The 20395-nt window shown below is 54.3% G+C and overlaps 1 protein-coding gene across 32 annotated transcripts in view; it reads left to right on the forward strand.

Annotated features, from left to right (window-relative positions):
* The window catches only part of LOC111945973 (uncharacterized), a 248502-nt gene extending 228878 nt beyond the window's left edge, over positions 1-19624 (forward strand). Inside the window, exons 1-33 of one of the 32 annotated variants that reach the window (XM_086845398.1) lie at positions 6160-6194; positions 6250-6510; positions 6861-6929; positions 7297-7368; positions 7565-7642; positions 7730-7831; positions 8283-8390; positions 8680-8751; positions 8836-8907; positions 8995-9096; positions 9548-9652; positions 9942-10013; positions 10102-10173; positions 10261-10362; positions 10801-10908; positions 11152-11223; positions 11306-11383; positions 11471-11572; positions 12025-12132; positions 12786-12857; positions 13245-13316; positions 13513-13590; positions 14259-14372; positions 14693-14764; positions 14853-14924; positions 15012-15113; positions 15567-15674; positions 16326-16397; positions 16779-16850; positions 17047-17124; positions 17764-17877; positions 18504-18666; positions 19198-19624. In XM_086845398.1, coding sequence (XP_086701524.1) covers positions 6414-6510; positions 6861-6929; positions 7297-7368; positions 7565-7642; positions 7730-7831; positions 8283-8390; positions 8680-8751; positions 8836-8907; positions 8995-9096; positions 9548-9652; positions 9942-10013; positions 10102-10173; positions 10261-10362; positions 10801-10908; positions 11152-11223; positions 11306-11383; positions 11471-11572; positions 12025-12132; positions 12786-12857; positions 13245-13316; positions 13513-13590; positions 14259-14372; positions 14693-14764; positions 14853-14924; positions 15012-15113; positions 15567-15674; positions 16326-16397; positions 16779-16850; positions 17047-17124; positions 17764-17877; positions 18504-18666; positions 19198-19390 — 2973 coding nt within the window. In that variant the 5' untranslated portion in view covers positions 6160-6194; positions 6250-6413 and the 3' untranslated portion in view covers positions 19391-19624. Of the gene's footprint in view, positions 1-6109; positions 6511-6860; positions 6930-7296; positions 7369-7564; positions 7643-7729; positions 7832-8282; positions 8391-8679; positions 8752-8829; positions 8908-8994; positions 9097-9547; positions 9653-9941; positions 10014-10095; positions 10174-10260; positions 10363-10800; positions 10909-11151; positions 11224-11305; positions 11384-11470; positions 11573-12024; positions 12133-12785; positions 12858-13244; positions 13317-13512; positions 13591-14258; positions 14373-14692; positions 14765-14846; positions 14925-15011; positions 15114-15566; positions 15675-16325; positions 16398-16778; positions 16851-17046; positions 17125-17763; positions 17878-18503; positions 18667-19197 lie in introns of those variants that run through there. The other 31 variants (XM_086845406.1, XM_086845423.1, XM_086845424.1 and 28 more) reach the window with 31 other exon arrangements.
* The last annotated feature ends 771 nt before the right edge of the window (positions 19625-20395 follow it).

A 20395-nucleotide genomic window follows, 5' to 3' on the forward strand; every position in this document is an offset into this window, starting at 1 on the left:
CATCAGAATGCACAAGCACTGGTGCGCTCTTTTCGTATTTCAAAAGAGCAAGCAAAAGCCATCATAAATGCCTGTCCAGATTGCCAGTTGTCACAGCCTCCTGTGTCTACAGGAGCAGTAAACCCAAGGGGATTGGAGAGTTTGCAATTATGGCAAGAGGATGTCACTAAATATCCCTCTTATGGGAGATTTAAGAATATCCATGTATCAGTGGACACTTTCTCGGGTGCCGTTTTTGCCTCTCTTCACACAGGGGAAACAGCAAAACATGCATGTAAGCATTTCTTACAGGCATTTGCATCACTGGGTGTACCTAAAGAAATCAAAACAGATAACGGTCCAACATATAATCGTAGTCTTGATGAATTTCTGAAAAAATGGGGTGTTTATCACACTACTGGCATTCCCCATTCTTCAACAAGTCAAGCAATTACTGAAAGAACGCACCGTACTTTAAAATCTATTCTAGATAGGCAGAAAAGAGGAGAGGCAGAAGCTACACCCCAGATGCGATTGAATAAAACACTGTATGCCCTGAACTTTCTGAATAGCTCTTTTGCAGAGCCAATTCCACCGATTATCAGGCATTTCTCGAATAGTACACAGGTGAAACTAAAGGAGAGACCTTTAGTTTTGATTAGAAATTTAGAATCAAAGCAAATTGAAGGTCCATTTCAACTAATAACTTGGGGAAAAGGATATGCTTGTGTCTCCACAGGTGCAGGACCAAAGTGGGTTCCTGCAAAGTGTGTGAAACCCTATCGAACCGGGAAACAAGAAGAAGACACCTGAAATCAAGAAGCCAGCACACAAACGTGATTTTGTGTGAAGACACCATTCAACATCCCAGACGCTGAAGAGTTAACAACGTGCAAAATATATGGACTGAGAAATTTGAGGGAGTTGTTTATTATAGAAGTTTGAGAACTTTTGAGGAAGATAAGGTTTTTGAATAAGATCAACAAGTCATTTTTTGTTGTGCCTTATCTTTTTATTAATTGCCTTAGGCAACATAGCTTTGCTCATGAATCAGTCAAATGAAAATGTCTGAAGACAATATCTGCTTGACTCATTCATGGTCAAGGAAGCCATGCTGGAAGAATTAAAGAAAAAAGGTCTTTTTTTGCAAAGAGAAGGGGAAGATGTAGGAGTCCAGAAATGTAGAGACATTTCTCTGTCTATTCAGTTCTTTAAAAAATACATCAATCCTATATAATATTGACAGAAAGGCTTCCAAATATCCCTGAGCAAGCTAAAATTTGTAAGAAATTAAGTAGAAAGTAGAAAATGGTTAATATATCACTGTGGTGAAAATACAGATTTTAGGAGGGTTTCACACATGGAGTAAAGATGGAGGAAAAAGGGTGTCATTTTTAATCCTTTTTCTTCCTTCTTCTCCATGCTTCTGCAGTTTTCAGAAGCACAAAGAATGATTGGTTTAGAGTTAGTCACACTTTTAATTATGTCAGTAGATATAGAAAACTTATTTGTTAAGATATAATAACAATACACGTGTCTGTAGTTAATAGGGTAAAAATTAGTATAAAGGTGAAAAGACCACATGGTTCAAGGCCATTTTGTATCATCAGAACGAAATGAGCCAGGCTGTGGTGATGTAAGCTTCTGCAGCTAGTCTGGATAGACCTGCCAAGTTTTGTAAGGATCCTTCAATAAACACGAGAAACGAAATTCTAATGAGCCCAGGAGTTTTCTTTGAATAATAAGAATTGGGAAAAGTGGGACTCCCCACGAGGGAGGATCCCAAAAGAATTCAGTCCAAAGGAGGCTGAGAGAGACTAGAGAAAAGTTACAAGGAAGGAGCATTTAGCATTTAGCTGTCAATCTCCTTCCCATGTGCAATGCCAGTGTCTCCTTCCATGTGCTCTGTGCAGCCACAGAGAAGAGCAAGAGGGAAGGGGCCAGGGCTGTGCCCCGGGGCTGTGCCTTGTGTGGCTCCTTTGCCAGCCCCAGGGAACCTGAGCTGCTCCCGCTGCCGCTGTCAAGCCCTGGCCCTGCCTGGGATTCAGTTCAGAGCTTCTGGCAGATCCAGGGTATTCTTTCTCCCCTGACTGTCATGCAAGGGGCTCCTTCCATCCCTGTGTGGGGCCACTGCAGGAACGTGGTTCCCCCTGCCCCTGCTCCTGAGGGGAAGGCAGAGATGAGGGAGTGCCTTGGAGGGCAGCAGTCACCCAGATGTACTCCCAGCCCCTCAGGACTGAAGGAGAATCTTAAGCACTCTCCAGGACCTGTCCTGTCCTGCCTTTCTTTGCAGCTGAACCTGTTAATGAAGGTGATCTGGCTTACCATCCCACGTCCTGAACTGTGCCCCTGGGATCCAGGAGCGATTCTCTGGGAGATGGTGAGGGTAGGTCAAGGCTTTTCCCACTGGGAGAGCTGCCATCTCAGAGCCCCAAGGTCAGCCCCAAGAAACGGGACTCGTGCACCAACATCCCTCCCTCTGCAGCTGCTCCCAGAGCTGGCCCTGAGTGCCCGGAGGCCCAAGGCACAGGAGCAGCACCGAGTGGGAGCCCTGCCATGAGCCCAGGGCCATGCTCCCAACTGGGCAGGGCCTGCACTGGCTCCTGACAGGGCCTGGCTCTGTCCCCTTGGGCTGGGGGAGCTGTCACAGAGCAGGGAGGGTCAGGGGTGCCTCTGGCTGCTCAGGGATGGCTTTGGCCCGTGTCCCTGGAAGGAGCCACTGCCCAAGCAGCTGTGCTGTCCCCGGGCTCTGCTCCCGTCCTTCTGGGCTCTGTTGGGTGGCACAGCCTGTGCCAAGGGGCAGCAAGGTGCCTGCAGGCCCCAGCTCAGGGGGAAACAGAGAACGTCCTGGCCGTATCCAGCGTGCTGCCAGCTCAGCAGCAGAGCACAGCACGGGGTCAGACTGCCCATTGCTCCCACAGATGGAGCTAGCACCACAACTCATGTTCCTGATTCCCAGAAGGTCATTGAAAGGGCCTTCTGTCAGGGAACACGCTGCTAACTAGAGATAATGGCCATGGTGGGAGGTGGAGAGCTTGTCTTCATGTTGTGCTGCTTTGGAATCTGGTATGCCTGCAAGAGAAAACAGTGAGTGTTTTGTTCATCTTTCCCTCAAACAGCTTCTTTTGGAAGTCTATTGTAGACAGGAAACATTTCCAGGGAGGCTGCTGTGGACTTGTGCGTAGTCAGTGGTTATCCAAATAACTCTGCTGAGAGTTCTGCTGCTGCCCAGGCCTTTCTTTGGCCTCCGAATTGCTGGGCCTTGTCCTGAGGAGCCCACTTGTGCTGCAGCCAATGCTGGCTCCCACAGGGGCTGCCTGGCCAAGAGCAGCCCCAGGAGCGGCAGGCAGAGGCAAAGCAAGGTGGGCAGGAGGAAGAGTGGGAACGAGATTGCCCTTGAAATGCAGAGGCGCTCTGGGGCCTGCTCCTGGCCAGGGACCCTGCCCAGAGCCATCCCCTGCTCGCTGGGGCCTTGAGGGGCAGCTCTGCAGCTGGGCCAAGCTGTGCCAGCAGCTGCAGCTGTGCTGGGGAGCCTTGGCCGCTCTGGGCCCTGCTGTGCATGAGGGGCCCTGTGTGCTAGTGGCAGCTGGGGGCCTCAGCCAGCTCTTCTCTTCACAGGAGCACTTCTGGACAGCATTTGAAGGACAGTGGCTGCACTAAACACCCAGACAGCTTGAGCAGCTCATCTGGCAGCAATAAGTGCCTGAGCAGCCCTCTCATGGACTCTGAGAAGAGGATCCCAGAACAGCTATCTATGAGGAAAACTGTCATGGTTTTAAAGCAGCAACTAAAAAATCACTAGAAAATTACTTATTTCTTGATGCGAGATATAGATTAGAACAAGAGCAAAACAGGCTTAAAACTTAAAAATAATAAAGAAAGTTTATTAACAAAACTACAAGAATAAGAAAACTTGAATAAAACCTCCAGAAAACCCCTTTCTCCCCCACTACCATTCCCTTATTTACATGACAACATAGACACAAAAAACTTGGAACTTTGGTGTTTAAAACAGTCCCAATTCCTGCTAGAGTCTTTTCATCAGCCTTAGTAGAGAAACAGAAGTCTTCTTCTGCTAATCTATGCAGTTTCTCACAAGAAAACTATTTCTGTTATAGTTTTCTATTTCTCTGATGCCAGCTGCCCGGAAATCTGCTATCAGTTCTCCCATTTCACGTCACTCTGAGGTGTGTATGGGTCAATGAGTCTAGGGATGTCATTTTTAAGGATGAGTTATTCAAAGGCAAAAGTTCTCTTCATCTGTCTCTGTGAGCCTCCCTGGAAGTTTTCTCTTTGCCTCAAACAGCCTCAAATCTTCAACTATTACTTCTTCCCCTCTGTTCCAGCACCTCACTCTATTACAATTACTCTCCCTTTTGCTCAAAATCCACACTTTGAACACTCCATTCCTCCCAATATACTCTGTCATAAATTAAAGAAGTTTTTTTTTTTCAGAACACTATTGTCCATCTCCATAGCTTTAACAGAAAAATATTTCAGCTTAATTAAAGCATCTCCTTATTCTCTCTTCCCCATCTAAAACTTAACTCTTTTCTCAAATGTCTTTAATGGTTTTATGATGTCTCCTTCATGTTCATTATCCCTTCTCTCTCTCTGGGAAAAAGGAGTAATCTGTAAGTTTCATCCAGGTAGTAAAAGAGTCAAAGTCTTGGAAAGCTGCAGATGTTCATGGTGTCAGGTTTCAGTTCAGCAGCAGAAACTGCAAACCCAGTCAGGCTGGCCAGCTCCGTTTCTCATCCCCCCGCCCTCTGCAGCCTTGTCTGGCCTGGAGGGGTGTGGAGGAGGCCAAGACAGAGCCTGTTACCTTGTCAGAAGCCGGAAAGCAAAGAGAAGAGAACATCTTAAGGTGGTGTTCACAAGTTGATCTCACTTCTCAATGGTTAAAACCACCGCCAATTCTCAGAAATGACCAATAACTGGTCACAAGAAAAAACTCTCATCAGCCTCTCGCAACTTCACCTTCCCTAGCTCCTAAAGCTATCATAAAGGTAAAATCACCCAAGGACAAAACCTCCTACAGCCCTGTAGGTCCCACTGCCCCCTCTTTTCCCCATAGATATCCCCAAGCTGCCTTCACTCCCTTTTTTGATCTCCCTCTGCCCCGGCCTAGCCCGTTCTTTAGTTCTTGTAGAGACCCCAGGACCAGCCCAGCACCCTCCAGCCCCACCTGAGACCAACATGGCCCTTCCTCTGTCCCTGAGCCCCCTGGCCCTGCCCTGTAAACAACACTGAAGGTGAGCCCATCTGCCAGTGTAGGTGATGGCCCCTTCTTCTCTTCAAATAAAGAGATGGAGCTGTTAGCCCAGTGTCCGGCTGGTAGCACCAGCAAAGCCCACACAGCACCAGCCCTGGCTGAGCTCCATGTCCAGGAGCTGCCGGGGCTGACCACAGTGTGGGCAGGCAGGAGCCAGGCAGGGGCTGCTGTGACCAGCGGTGGGGCCCCGAGGGGCTGGGGGAGTCCAAGCTGAGCATCCCTGGGCTGAGGGCACATTTCCTTCAGTGGCATCACCTGGGCCTGCACCTCCTCCACTGGAGTGCCCAGGAAAAGAGGGAACCATCAAGAGCAACACCAGGGACACAGCCTGACTGTGGACATGATTTTCTGAACCAGAGAGAATTTCATGCTCTCGGGAACTGATTGTTCCCAAGATAAAGTCTTTTGAGGAGTTTTTCTCTCTCAAGGACTGTTTATGAAAATAAGCTTTCATTTCCCAAAACAAGACACAGATGTTCTGAGAGTGTTTCCTCTTGTCCCACCAATGGGATGAGGGAGGTATTGTTCCTTCTACCCACCAAGATAACCTGTGTCAGAACACCTTATAAAAGGGTTAAAAACCCCCAGAATAAAGGATTTTTGCCTCATGAAAAAAACTCTGGTGGCTGTGTGTGATTGGAACCCTCGTTCTATAGTTCGTGTCCTCTAGCAACACCTGACCAGCAATGTCAGCAGACAAAACCAAGGTTTTGTTTAGCAATGGCCCTTTGATGAAGTAAAAGATTTACAATCAGGGCAGTCAGATGGGAGAACACTCAAGGGGTACAGCCAAGGCTGTGAGGTCACAGCAGGCTCTGGGGTTACACAGGTTGAGGTCACGGCAGGCTCTGAGGTCACAGAGGTGGCAGAGCCCCGTGGTTGCACAGCACCACAAGGACGGAGCAGTCAGTCCTTGACTGCGACTGTTGCAGCAGCGGCGGTGGCAGCAGCGGCTACGGCAGCAGCGGCTACAGCAGCAGCGGCTACAGCAGCAGCGGCGACAGCAGCAGCGGCTACAGCAGCAGCGGCGACGGCAGCAGCGGCGGTGGCAGCAGCGGCGGTGGCAGCAGCGGCGGTGGCAGCGGTGCTGACACTGGGACAGCGTTGTGAGGACAGTGGTGACAGCAAGAGTTGGAGGACTGGCAGAGGGCAAGGCACCATGGCCTTTCCTCTGCGCCTCTTCCTCCTGCTCCTCCTGGCAGTGGCCCTGCCTGACAGGGCTGCCCAGGCTGCTCCCTGGCGAGCACAGGGAGCAGGTGAGCCCATGGCCTGGTTCCCCTTTCTCGGGACAGCATTCCCTTCTCCCTGGGAAGCGTTGGGAATGGTTTTCCCCAAAGCATAAGGGAGGGTTTCCTCTGTGGGAGGGAGAGAGTCCCCAGGGGCCCTGGGCTGCTCCTGCCACACTGCCAGGGATGTTGCAAAGGGACTGCAAAGAGGGTGTTGAGAGTGACCACAGCTCCCCAGGTCCGTCTGCAGCTCTGACCATGTCCATTGACATCTGGCTGCCAAGGCCTTACCCAAACCCCTTGCAGTGCCCAGTCCCCTAAGGCAGAAGGGGATCCCAGAATGCGCCATGGACATGGTTCTGATCTGTGCTCCAATCTAGATTGGAATCATCACATGGATTACGCGGAAGTAATGAATGATGGCTTGAAATTCTTGGAGGATGTTGGAGGCAAGTTTTCAATTCCCCTTTTTACTTACAGAACAATCAATGTCAGGGTGGCAAGAGCTCAGCCATGTTCCACTTCCCTTACCATAATCTCAGGGGTGATACGTTTTTTAAACCTTGTCCCACTGGAGCCCTGAGTGATCCCACAGGATTGCTGTCAGTGGGAGGAAGGAGCATTTAGCTGTCAATCTTCTTCCCATGTGCAATGCCAGTGTCTCCTTCCCTGTGCTTTGTGCAGCCACGGAGAGGACCAGAGAGGGAAGGGGCCAGGGCCAGGGCTGTGCCTTGTGTGGCTCCTTTGCAGGCCCCAGGGAGCCTGAGAATCTCCTACAGAGCCACAGCAGCTGTTCTGTCCTGCCTTTCTTTGCAGCCAAGCCTCTTGGTGCAGGCAATGCAGCTCCTCAACCCACACCCAGGACTGAGTCTCAGGGAGGTCGTGAGGGTAGGTCAAGGCCTTTCCCCCAGGGAGAGCGGCCAGCTCAGAGCCCAGAGCTCAGCCAGGGCGGCATCGCTGCAGGTGCCAGGACAGAGCCGTGCACGTGTGTGCCCTTGGCCTGTGTGATCCCCTCACAGCTCCTGCAGCTCAGAGCTGCCTGTGCAGATCAGCAGAGATGAGAGAAGCTTCTGTGGCTGTTTAGTTACAGGTGTGTCTGCAGGGAGCGCTTTGCCAGCTCCTGGGATGGTTACTGCAGACAAGCCCGGCTCCCATCGCAGGGGTAAGTGGTGCGTCCCTCCTGACCCCACAGCCTGAGCAATGGTTTTGTGGAATCCATTACTGGGAAATGGAAATCTTGTGTTCTAAGGTCCTCCAAGAGAGAAGACCCAAGATACACCAGAAGAGGTATCCCTGAGACAATCTGAACTTATACGGCAAATGCTAAAGGGAATGCAGCAGGGAGGACAAGGTGGGTCCATGTCCCTCAGCTTTCTCCTGAGACTCAGCAGCCGGGGGCTTTCTCTGCACATCTGGACACGCCATCCCCAGCACAGCAGGAAGGGATCCATGGCAGCCTCGCTGCCCCGCTGCTGCTTTCATGCCCTGCAGGGCTGTTTCCCAGCCTGGCCTGGCTGCAGCTTCTCCCCAGCCTCTGCAGGAAGGCATTTGGCATCAGCTGGCAGGGAGCCCCAAGTGCAGCACAGGCCATGCACACCCTGAGATCCCCTGCAATTTCTCAGTCTCCAGCTTGATCAGGTCTAGGGGCTGTTTGGAGAAGGGACCAACCTGGGACAATCCTGAAATCCTGGGTGTTTGCTGATCCTTATCCATGCCTTTCACAAATATTGCCTCCTGAAGATGGCACCTCCGCAATGAGGAACAGCCCCATCTGATCCAGCTGTCCCTCTTCCATTCTCCAGGAATGAAACAAGTGCCTGTGCAGCGGGAAACATTCCCTGAAGGAATCATTGATTCTGTGCCTAACTCTGCTGCAGGAAGGGAGGCCATGCCAGGCACAGTAACACAAGGTAATTGCTGTGCCTCTGGGCCTGAGCCCTGCTGAGGCTTGAGCTGCCATCGCTGCTGCTTGGCAGTGCCTGCGCTTCAGGGATGTAGCACAGAGCATGGAAAGGGTGTTGAGAGTGACCAGGAGGCAGCCCAGAGCTCCCCTGGCCCCTCTGCAGCTTTGGCCATGTCCATTCAGGACAGATGTGGCTCACACGGCCTTACCCAGCCCCATTGCAGTGCCCAGTTCCCTAAGGCTGAAGGATATCCCAGAATACCCTAAAAAAGGTTCTCATGTGTGCACCCTTCCAGATATGTTTCAGGGCAAGGCTTCTCCATTAGCTTGGCTGCATAAAGTTGTGAAACCCTCTGAGCATCATGCAGGTATGTTCTCAGTGTCCCATGAAGGAATCATCATTGACAGCCTGGAATCAGGTGACAGAAGCTTCTGTGGCTGTTCAGTTACAGGTGTGTCTGCAGGGAGGATTGTCCCAACTCCTGACCTGGTTACTGCACCCAAGCCCAGCTCCCTTCGCAGCAGTGAGTAATGTGTGCCTGCTGACCCCACAAGCTGAGCACTGGTTATGTGGGATCCATTCCTGGGAAATGAAAATATTCTGTTCTAAGGTCCTCCAAGAGAGAAGACCCAAGATACAGCAGAAGAGATATCCCTGAAACGATCTGAACTTATACGGCAAATGCTGAAGGAAATGCAGCAGGGAGGACAAGGTGGGTCTGTGTCCCTCATCCTTCTCCTGACACTCAGCACCCGGGGGCTTTCTCTGCACATCTGGACACGCCGTGCCTGGCACAGCAGGAAGGGATCCATGGCAGCCTCGCTGCCCTGCTGCTGCTTTCATGCCCTGCAGGGCTGTTTCCCAGCCTGGCCTGGCTGCAGCTTCTCCCCAGCCTCTGCAGGAAGGCATTTGGCATCAGCTGACAGGGAGCCCAAACTGCAGCATGGTCCATGCACACCCTGAGAACTGCTGCAATTTCCTGATCTTGGGGCAGATCAGGTCGAGGGACTGTTTGGAGAAGGGACCAACCTGGGACAATCCTGAAATCCTGGGTGTTTGCTGATCCTTATCCATGCCTTTCACAAATACTGCCTACTGAAGATGGCACCTCCGCAATGAGGAACAGCTCCATCTGATCCAGCTCTCCCTCTTCCATTCTCCAGGAATGAAACGAGAGCCTGTGCAGCAGGAAATTCCTGAAGGAATCATTGATTCTGTGCCTGACTCTGCTGCAGGAAGGGAGGCCATGCCAGGCACAGTAACACAAGGTAATTGCTGTGCCTCTGGGCCTGAGCCCTGCTGAGGCTTCAGCTGCCATCTCTGCTGCTTGGCAGTGCCTGCCCTTCAGGGATGTAGCACAGAGCATGGAAAGGGTGTTGAGAGTGACCAGGAGGCAGCCCAGAGCTCCCCTGGCCCCTCTGCAGCTTTGGCCATGTCCATTCAGGACAGATGTGGCTCACACGGCCTTACCCAGCCCCATTGCAGTGCCCAGTTCCCTTAGGCAGAAGGGGATCCCAGCACACCCTGAAAAAGGTTCTCATCTGTGCTCCCTTCCAGATAAGGTTCCTGGCAAAGTTTCTCTATTAGCTTGGCTGCATAATGTTGTGAAGCCCACTGGGCCTCCTGCAGGTATGTTCTCAGTGTCCCATGGAGGAATAATCATTGACAACCTGTCAGGAATCAGGTGACAGAAGCTTCTGTGGCTGTTCAGTTACAGGTGTGTCTGCAGAGAGGACTTTGCCAGCTCCTGACCTGGTTGCTGCACCCAAGCCCGGCTCCCATCGCAGCAGTGAGTAGTGTGTGCCTGCTGACCCCACAGGCTGAGGACTGGTTCTGTGGGATCCATTGCCAGGAAATGGAAATCTTCTTCTCTAAGGTTCTCCAAGACAGAAGACCCAAGATACAGCAGAAGAGAAATCCCTGAAACGATCAGAACTCATACGGAAAATGCTGAAGGAATTCAAGCAGGGAGGACAAGGTGGGTCCATGTCCCTCAGCTTTCTCCTGAGTCTCAGCAGCCGGGGGCTTTCTCTGCACATCTGGACACGCCGTGCCCGGCACAGCAGGAAGGGATCCATGGCAGCCTCACTGCCCTGCTGCTGCAGGGCTGTTCCCCAGCCTGGCCTGGCTGCAGCTTCTCCCCAGCCTCTGCAGGAAGGCATTTGGCATCAGCTGACAGGGAGCCCAAACTGCAGCACAGGCCATGCACACCCTGAGTATCCCTGAAATTTCCCAGGCTCCAGGTAGATCAGGTCGAGGGGCTGTTTGGAGAAAGGACCAACCTGGGACAATCCTGAAATCCTGGGTGTTTGCTGATCCTTATCCATGCCTTTCACAAATATTGCCTACTGAAGATGGCACCTCCGCAATGAGGAACAGCCCCATCTGATCCAGCTGTCCCTCTTCCATTCTCCAGGAATGAAACAAGTGCCTGTGCAGCAGGAAACATTCCCTGAAGGAAGAAGTGATTCTGTGCCTGACTCTGCTGCAGGAAGGGAGGCCATGCCAGGCACAGTTTCAGGAGGTAATTGCTGTGCCTCTGGGCCTGAGCCCTGCTGAGGCTTGAGCTGTACATCTCTGCTGCTTGGCAGTGCCTGCCCTTCAGGGATGTTGCACAGAGCATGGAAAGGGTGTTGAGAGTGACCAGGAGGCAGCCCACAGCTCCCCTGGCCCCTCTGCAGCTTTGGCCATGTCCACTGACATATGGCTCACACGGCCTTACCAGCCCCATTGCAGTGGCCAGATTCTTATCTTGGTTTATTTCTAGATTCGGATGCTGGCAAGGCTCCTCCATTAGCCTGGCGGTATGAGGTTTTGAAGCCCTCTGGGCCACCTACAGGTGTGTTCTCACTGTCCCACCAAGGAATATTCATTGACAACCTGGCAGGCACCAGCTGACAGAAGTTTCTGTGGCTGTTTAGTTACAGGTGTGTCTGAAGAAAGGATTTCTCCAGCTCCTGGGCTGGATGCTGCACACAAGTCTGGCTCCCATCCCAGCGGTGAGTAGGGTGTCCTTGCTGACCCCACAGCCTGAGCACTGCTTTTCTGGGATCCATTCCTGGGAGGTTGAAATATTTTCTGTTAAGTTCCTCCAACAGAAAAGACCAAATACACCTCAGACAAGAAATCCCAGGAGCGATTTGAAGTCATGTGGAAAATGCTGAAGGAAATGCTTCAGGGAGGACAAGGTGGGTCCATGTCCCTCAGCTCTCTCCTGAGTCTCAGCAGCCGGGGGCTTTCTCTGCACATCTGGACACGCCGTGCCAAGCACAGCAGGAAGGGATCCATGGCAGCCTCATTGCCCTGCTGCTGCTTTCACGGCCTGCAGGGCTGTTCCCCAGCCTGGCCTGGCTGCAGCTTCTCCCCAGCCTCTGCAGGAAGGCATTTGGCATCAGCTGACAGGGAGCCCCAAGTGCACCACAGGCCATGCACACACTGAGATCCCCTGCAATTTCCTGATCTTGGGGCAGACCAGGAGGGGCAGCTGTTTGCAGGAGGGAGTGCTTTGGCCCAGCCCCAACAGTCTGGACATTTTCCTGATCTTTAACCATGCCTTTGACAAGCATTGCCTTCTGAAGATGCCACCTCCCCAATGGGGAATGTTTCCATCTGATCCAGCTCTGCCTCTTCCTTTCTGCAGAAGTGGATGAAGAGGCTGTGCTGAAGGCGGTGTTTCCCGGAGGAAGCAGTGGTTCACTGGCAGCCTCTGCTGCAGGAAGGGAGGCCATGCCAGGCACAGTCCCAGGAGGTAATTGCTGTGCCTCTGGGCCTGAGCCCTGCTGAGGCTTCAGCTGCCATCTCTGCTGCTTGGCAGTGCAGGCACAGCCTGGACAAGACCGGCACAGCCCAGAGGAATTATCCCCAGCAGGCTCAGGGCACTTGGCTACTGAGCAGTCCTGTTGGGCTCCCTGCATGGGAGACACGTCCCAAAACCCAGCAGTGGCTGCAAAAGGGTGCCCATGGTGGGGAAAGGGCAGAGGGGGAGGTCAAGGCTCCACTGCATCCTGAGAGGGCCTGGCTCTGTCCCCTTGGGCTGGGGGAGCTGTCCCAGCAGAGGGAGGGCAGGAGGGATGGAGCGGGGAAGGGATATTTGTGGCACTGCCTGCTGCTGTTTTCCCCAGGGCTTTAGGGAGGGTTTTCTCTTTGGGAGGGGAGAGAGCTCCCAGGAGCCCCCGGCTGCCCCACTTTGCTCTCCAGGGATGTTGCACAGGGCATGGAAAGAGGGTGGAGAGTGACCAGGAGCCAGCCCAGAGCCCCCCAGGCCCCTCTGCACATTTGGCCCTGTCCATTGACACATGGCTCTCATGGCCTTACCCAAACCCCTTGCAGTGCCCAGTCCCCTAAGGCAGAAGGGGATCCCAGAATGGACTGAAAAGGGTTCTCATGTGTGCTCCATTGTAGATTGGGATCGTGATATGGATTATGTGGAAGCCCTGGTGGAAAACGCCTTGAAATTCTTGGAGGATGTTGGAGGCAAGTTCTCAATTCCCTTTTTACTTACAGAATAATCAATGTCAAGGTGGCAAGAGCTCAGCCACGTGCCATTTCCCTTAACATAATCTCAGAGGGGATGAGTTCCAAAAAAACTGTCCTACTCCCTTCTGCAACCTTGAGTGATCCCACAGGATTGCTGTCAGTGGGAGGAAGGAGCATTTAGCTGTCAATCTCCTTCCCATGTGCAATGCCAGTGTCTCCTTCCATGTGCTTTGTGCAGCCACGGAGAGGAGCAGGGAGGGAAGGGGCCAGGCCCAGGGCTGTGCCCCAAGGGCTGCGCTCTGCATGGCTCCTTTGCAGGCCCCAGGGAGCCTGAGGATCTCCTACAGGGCCACAGGAGTTGTTCTGACCTACTTTTCCTTACAGCCAAGCCCCTTGGTGAAGGTGATCTTGCTTCACACCCCACACCCAGGACTGAGCCTCAGGGAGATGGTGAGGGTAGGTCAAGGCCTTTCCCCCAGGGAGAGCGGCCAGCTCAGAGCCCAGAGCTCAGCCAGGGCAGCATCGCTGCAGGTGCCAGGACAGAGCCGTGCACGTGTGTGCCCTTGGCCTGTGTGATCCCCTCACCTCTCCTGCGGCTCAGTGCTGCCTGTGCTGATCAGCAGAGATGAGAGAAGCTTCTGTGGCTGTTTAGTTACAGGTGTGTCTGCAGGGAGCGCTTTGCCAGCTCCTGGGTTGGTTACTGCAGACAAGCCCGGCTCCCATCGCAGGGGTAAGTGGTGTGTCCCTGCAGACACCACAGGCTGGGGACTGGTTTTTTTTGGATCCATTCCTGGGAAATGGAAATATTTTCTGTTAAAAAGAAAGATCCAATATGTTAAAAAGAAAGATCCTCCAAAAAGAAAGATCCAAGATACTAGAACCAAAAAGTCTCTATCATCAAATGGTTTCCTGAGACCAACAGAGAAAGAAATGCAGGGAGCACAACGTGGGTCCGTGTCCCTCAGCTTTCTCCTGAGACTCAGCAGCCAGTGGCTTTCTCTTCACATCTGGACACGCCGTGCCCAGCACAGCAGGAAGGGATCCATGGCAGCCTCGCTGCCCTGCTACTGCTTTCATGCCCTGCAGGGCTGTTCCCCAGCCTGGCCTGGCTGCAGCTTCTCCCCAGCCTCTGCAGGAAGGCATTTGGCATCAGCTGACAGGGAGCCCCAAGTGCACCACAGGCCATGCACACCCTGAGATCCCCTGCAATTTCCTGATCTTGGGGCAAATCAGGAGGGGCAGCTGTTTGCAGGGGGGAGTGCTTTGGCCCAGCCCCAACAGCCTGGACATTTTCCTGAGCTTTACCTGTGATTTTGACATGCATTACCTCTTGAAGATGCTACCTCCCATGTGGAGAATATTTCCATCTGATCCAGCTGTCCTTCTTCCTTCCTCAAGTGATGGACCAACAGCCTAAGCACAAGGAGGCACTTCCCAGAGCAAGCAGTGGTTCATTGGCAGCCTCTGCCGCAGGAAAGAAGACGATGCCAGGGACAGCCCCAGACACAGGAGGTAATTGCTGTGCTCGGCTCAGCCCTCAGTGGGGCTGTGTGCCAGCAGCTCTCCTCTCAGGCCTGGCCCTTGCACGGCCCAGCAGCAGCCAAAGCTGGAGTTGCCTCAGCTCCAAGGCCTCCGGAGCTCGTTCCCAGCCCTTGGGAAATGGGACTCATGCACCAACATCACTCCCTCTGCAGCTGCTCCCAGAGCTGGCCCTGAGTGCCCAGAGGCCCAAGGCACAGGAGCAGCTCCGAGTGGGAGCCCTGCTGAGAGCACAGGGCCACAGCCAGCCCTGGCACACAATGGGAATGATTCTTATCTTGGTTTATTTCTAGATTCGGATGCTGGCAAGGCTCCTCCATTAGCCTGGTGGTATGAAGTTTTGAAGCCCTCTGGGCCACCTACAGGTGTGTTCTCACTGTCCCACCAAGGAATATTCATTGACAACCTGGCAGGCACCAGCTGACAGAAACTTCTGTGGCTGTTTAGTTACAGGTGTGTCTGAAGAAAGGATTTCTCCAGCCCCTGGGCTGGATGCTGCACACAAGCCTGGCTCCCATCCCAGCGGTGAGTAGGGTGTCCTTGCTGACCCCACAGCCTGAGCACTGCTTTTCTGGGATCCATTCCTGGGAGGCTGAAATATTTCTTCTTAAGTTCCTCCAACAGAAAAGACCAAATACACCTCAGACAAGAAATCCCAGGAGCGATTTGAAGTCATGTGGAAAATGCTGAAGGAAATGCTTCAGGGAGGACAAGGTGGGTCCATGTCCCTCAGCTTTCTCCTGAGTCTCAGCAGCTGGGGGCTTTCTCTGCACATCTGGACACGCCGTGCCCGGCACAGCAGGAAGGGATCCATGGCAGCCTCGCTGCCCTGCTGCTGCTTTCATGGCCTGCAGGGCTGTTCCCCAGCCTGGCCTGGCTGCAGCTTCTCCCCAGCCTCTGCAGGAAGGCATTTGGCATCAGCTGGCAGGGAGCCCCACGTGCACCAAAGGCCATGCACACCCTGAGTATCCCCTGCAATTCCCTGATCTTGGGGCAGACCAGGAGGGGCAGCTGTTTGCAGGAGGGAGTGCTTTGGCCCAGCCCCAAGAGCTTGGACATTTTCCTGATCTTTAACCATGCCTTTGACAAGCATTGCCTTCTGAAGATGCCACCTCCCCAATGGGGAATGTTTCCATCTGATCCAGCTCTGCCTCTTCCTTTCTGCAGAAGTGGAAGAAGAGGTTGTGCTGAAGGCAGTGTTTCCCAGAGGAAGCAGTGGTTCACTGGCAGCCTCTGCTGCAGGAAGGGAGGCCATGCCCGGCACAGTCCCAGGAGGTAATTGCTGTGCCTCTGGGCCTGAGCCCTGCTGAGGCTTCAGCTGCCATCTCTGCTGCTTGGCAGTGCAGGCACAGCCTGGACAAGACCGGCACAGCCCAGAGGAATTATCCCCAGCAGGCTCAGGGCACTCGGCTACTGAGCAGTCCTGTTGGGCTCCCTGCATGGGAGACACGTCCCAAAACCCAGCAGTGGCTGCAAAAGGGTGCCCATGGTGGGGAAAGGGCAGAGGGGGAGGTCAAGGCTCCTGCATCCTGAGAGGGCCTGGCTCTGTCCCCTTGGGCTGGGGGAGCTGTCCCAGCAGAGGGAGGGCAGGAGGGATGGAGCGGGGAAGGGATATTTGTGGCACTGCCTGCTGCTGTTTTCCCCAGGGCTTTAGGGAGGGTTTTCTCTTTGGGAGGGGAGAGAGCTCCCAGGAGCCCCCGGCTGCCCCACTTTGCTCTCCAGGGATGTTGCACAGGGCACGGAAAGAGGGTGGAGAGTGACCAGAAGCCAGCCCAGAGCCCCCCAGGCCCCTCTGCACATTTGGCCCTGTCCATTGACACATAGCTCCCATGGCCTTACCCAAACCCCTTGCAGTGCCCAGTCCCCTAAGGCAGAAGGGGATCCCAGAATGGACTGAAAAGGGTTCTCATGTGTGCTCCATTGTAGATTGGGATCGTGATATGGATTATGTGGAAGCCCTGGTGGAAAATACCTTAAAATTCTTGGAGGATGTTGGAGGCAAGTTCTCAATTCCCTTTTTACTTACAGAATAATCAATGTCAAGGTGGCAAGAGCTCAGCCACGTGCCATTTCCCTTAACATAATCTCAGAGGGGATGGATTCTGGAAATCTTGCCCCACTGCCTCCTGCAGCCTGGAGTGATCCCACAGGATTGCTGTCAGTGGGAGGAAGGAGCATTTAGCTGTCAATCTCCTTCCCATGTGCAATACCAGTGTCTCCTTCCATGTGCTCTGTGCAGGAGAGGAGCAGGGAGGGAAGGGGCCAGGCCCAGGGCTGTGCCCCAGGGCTGCGCTCTGCATGGCTCCTTTGCAGGCCCCAGGGAGCCTGAGAATCTCCTACAGAGCCACAGCAGCTGTTCTGTCCTGCCTTTCTTTGCAGCCAAGCCTCTTGGTGCAGGCGATGCAGCTTCACACCCCACACCCAGGACTGAGTCTCAGGGAGGTGGTGAGGGTAGGTCAAGGCCTTTCCCCCAGGGAGAGCGGCCAGCTCAGAGCCCAGAGCTCAGCCAGGGCAGCATCGCTGCAGGTGCCAGGACAGAGCCGTGCACGTGTGTGCCCTTGGCCTGTGTGATCCCCTCACCTCTCCTGCGGCTCAGTGCTGCCTGTGCAGATCAGCAGAGATGAGAGAAGCTTCTGTGGCTGTTTAGTTACAGGTGTGTCTGCAGGGAGCGCTTTGCCGGCTCCTGGGATGCTTACTGCAGACGAGCCCGGCTCCCATCGCAGGGGTAAGTGGTGTGTCCCTGCTGACACCACAGGGTGGGGACTGGTTTTTTTTGGATCCATTCCTGGGAAATTGAAATACTTTGTGTTAAGGTTCTCCAAAAAGAAAGATCCATGATACTGGACCCAAAAAGTCTCTACCATCAAATGATTAACTGAGACCAACAGAGAAAGAAATGCAGGGAGCACAGGGTGGGTCCGTGTCCCTCATCCTTCTCCTGAGTCTCAGCAGCCGGGGGCTTTCTCTGCACATCTGGACACGCCATGCCCAGCACAGCAGGAAGGGATCCATGGCAGCCTCACTTCCCCTCTGCTGCTTTCACAGCCTGCAGGGCTGCTCCCCAGCCTGGCCTGGCTGCAGCTTCTCCCCAGCCTCTGCAGGAAGGCATTTGGCATCAGCTGACAGGGAGCCCAAACTGCAGCACAGGCCATTCACACCCTGAGATCCCCTGCAATTTCCTGATCTTGGGGCAGACCAGGAGGGGCAGCTGTTTGCAGGGGGGAGTGCTTTGGCCCAGCCCCAACAGCCTGGACATTTTCCTGATCTTAACCTGTGATTTTGACATGCATTACCTCTTGAAGATGCTACCTCCCATGTGGAGAATATTTCCATCTGATCCAGCTGTCCTTCTTCCTTCCTCAAGTGATGGACCAACAGCCTAAGCACAAGGAGGCACTTCGCAGAGCAAGCAGTGGTTCATTGGCAGCCTCTGCCACAGGAAAGAAGACGATGCCAGGGACAGCCCCAGACACAGGAGGTAATTGCTGTGCTGGGCTCAGCCCTCAGTGGGGCTGTGTGCCAGCAGCTCTCCCCCCAGGGCCGGCCCTTGTACGGCCCAGCAGCAGCCAAAGCTGGAGGTGCCTCAGCTCCGAGGCCTCTGGAGCTCATTCCCAGCCCTTGGGAAAAGGGACCCATGCACCAACATCACTCCCTCTGCAGCTGCTCCCAGAGCTGGCCCTGAGTGCCCAGAGGCCCAAGGCACAGGAGCAGGGAGTGGGAGCCCTGCTGAGAGCCCAGGGCCACAGCCAGCCCTGGCTCCCAACTGGGCAGGGCCTGCACTGGCTCCTGACAGGGCCTGGCTCTGTCCCCTTGGGCTGGGGGAGCTGTCACAGAGCAGGGAGGGTCAGGGGTGGCTGTGGCTGCTCAGGGATGGCTTTGGCCCGTGTCCCTGGAGGGAGCCACTGCCCAAGCAGCTGCGCTGTCCCCGGGCTCTGCTCCCGGCCTTCTGGGCTCTGTTGGGGGGCACAGCCTGTGCCAAGGGGCAGCAAGGTGCCTGCAGGCCCCAGCCCTGGGGGAAACAGAGAATGTACGGGACATACCCTGCATGCTGCCAGCTCAGCAGTGCAGCACAGCACGGACTCACACTGCCCATTGCTTCCGTAGATGCAGCCAGCACAACACAAGTTCCTGATTCCCAGAAGGTCATTGAAAGGGCTTTCTGTCAGGGAATGTTCTGCTGGATAGAGCTAATAGCAGGCGTACTTTGTTTGGAGATTATCTTCATGTTGTGCTGCTTTGGAATCTGGTATGCCTGCAAGAGAAAACGGTGAGTGTTTTGTTCATCTTTCCCTCAAACAGCTTCTTTAGAAAGCCTATTGTAGACAAGAAACATTTCCAGGGAGGCTGCTGTGGACTTGTGGGTAGCCAGTGGTTTCCCAAATAACCCTGCTGAGAGTTCTGCTGCTGCCCGGGCCTTTCATTGGCCTCCGAATTGCTGGGCCTTGTCCTGGGGAGCCCGCTGGGGCTGCAGCCAATGCTGGCTCCCACAGGGGCTGCCTGGCCAAGAGCAGCCCCAGGAGCAGCAGGCAGAGGCAAAGCAAGGTGGGCAGGAGGAAGAGTGGGAACGAGATTGCCCTTGAAAGGCAGAGGTGCTCTGGGGCCTGCTCCTGGCCAGGGACCCTGCCCAGAGCCATCCCCTGCTCGCTGGGGCCTTGAGGGGCAGCTCTCCAGCTGGGCCAAGCTGTGCCAGCAGCTGCAGCCGTGCTGGGGAGCCTTGGCCGCTCTGGGCCCTGCTGTGCAGGAGGGTCTCTGTGTGCCAGTGGCAGCTGGTGGCCTCAGCCAGCTCTTCTCTCCACAGGAGCACTTCTGGACAGGAGCATTTGAAGGACAGTGGCTGCACTAAACACCCAGACAGCTTGAGCAGCTCATCTGGCAGTAATAAGGGCCTGAGCAGCCCGCTGAAGGACCCTGAGAAGACGGCTCCCATTGAAGAAACATCCTATAACCCTGTAGATCCCACTGCCCCCTCTTTTCCCCATAGATATCCCTAAGCTGCCTTCACTCCCTTTTTTGATCTCCCTCTGCCCCAGCCTAGCCCATTCCTTAGTTCCTGTAGAGACCCCAAGACCAGCCCAGTACCCTCCAGCCCCAGCTGGGACCAACATGGCCCTTCCTCTGTCCCTGAGCCCCCTGGCCCTGCCCTGTAAACAACACTGAAGGTGAGCCCATCCGCCAGTGTAGGTGATGGCCCCTTCTTCTCTTCAAATAAATAGTTTTATCTGTTAGCCCAGTGTCCGGCTGGTAGCACCACTAAAGCCCACACAGCACCAGCCCTGGCTGAGCTCCATGTCCAGGAGCTGCCGGGACTGACCACAGTGTGGGCAGGCAGGAGCCAGGCAGGGGCTGCTGTGACCAGTGGCTGGGCCCTAAGGGGCTGGGGAAGCCATGCTGAGCGTCCCTGGGCTGAGGGCACATTTCCTTCCGTGGCATCACCTGGGCCTGCACCTCCTCCATTGGTGTTCCCAGGAAAAGAGGGAACCATCAAGACCATCTCTAGGGACACAGCCTGACCAGCAATGTCAGCAGGGAAAACAAAGTCTCTCCCCAGTTAACACACACTTGATAGGACCTAACCGGTGGGCCATCACCAATCCTGCAGGGTGCTGCACAGGCTCTGCTGCTCTGGGCAAGGGCCAGAAGGGAAGGGAAGGGCCATGTAGCTGTGGGCCCCAATGGGCTGACAAACAGCACTGGAGGCACAAGAACCCAGCTGCAACTACACTTGATTTCCAGGTCAAAACACTCGGTGTAGCTGGGCTGTGCTTCCCTGTAAGGCACGTGGGGGCTTTGAAGTCCCCCATGGGGTGCACAGGAGGCTGGGGTCCCTTGTGTGACACACAGGGATACTTCAGGTTCCCTCCGAGGTATGGAGGGCACTGGGGTTCCCTGTAAGTCATGCAAGGGATTTGGAATCCTATGTGAGGCATGCAGGGGGTTTGGGATCTTTCCCAAGGTGTGCAGGATGATGGGGTCTCTCCTGAGGTACATGAGGGGGG

Source organism: Cyanistes caeruleus, chromosome 11, assembly GCF_971803275.1.
Source record: "Cyanistes caeruleus chromosome 11, bCyaCae1.hap1.1, whole genome shotgun sequence".
Lineage (NCBI taxonomy): Eukaryota > Metazoa > Chordata > Aves > Passeriformes > Paridae > Cyanistes > Cyanistes caeruleus.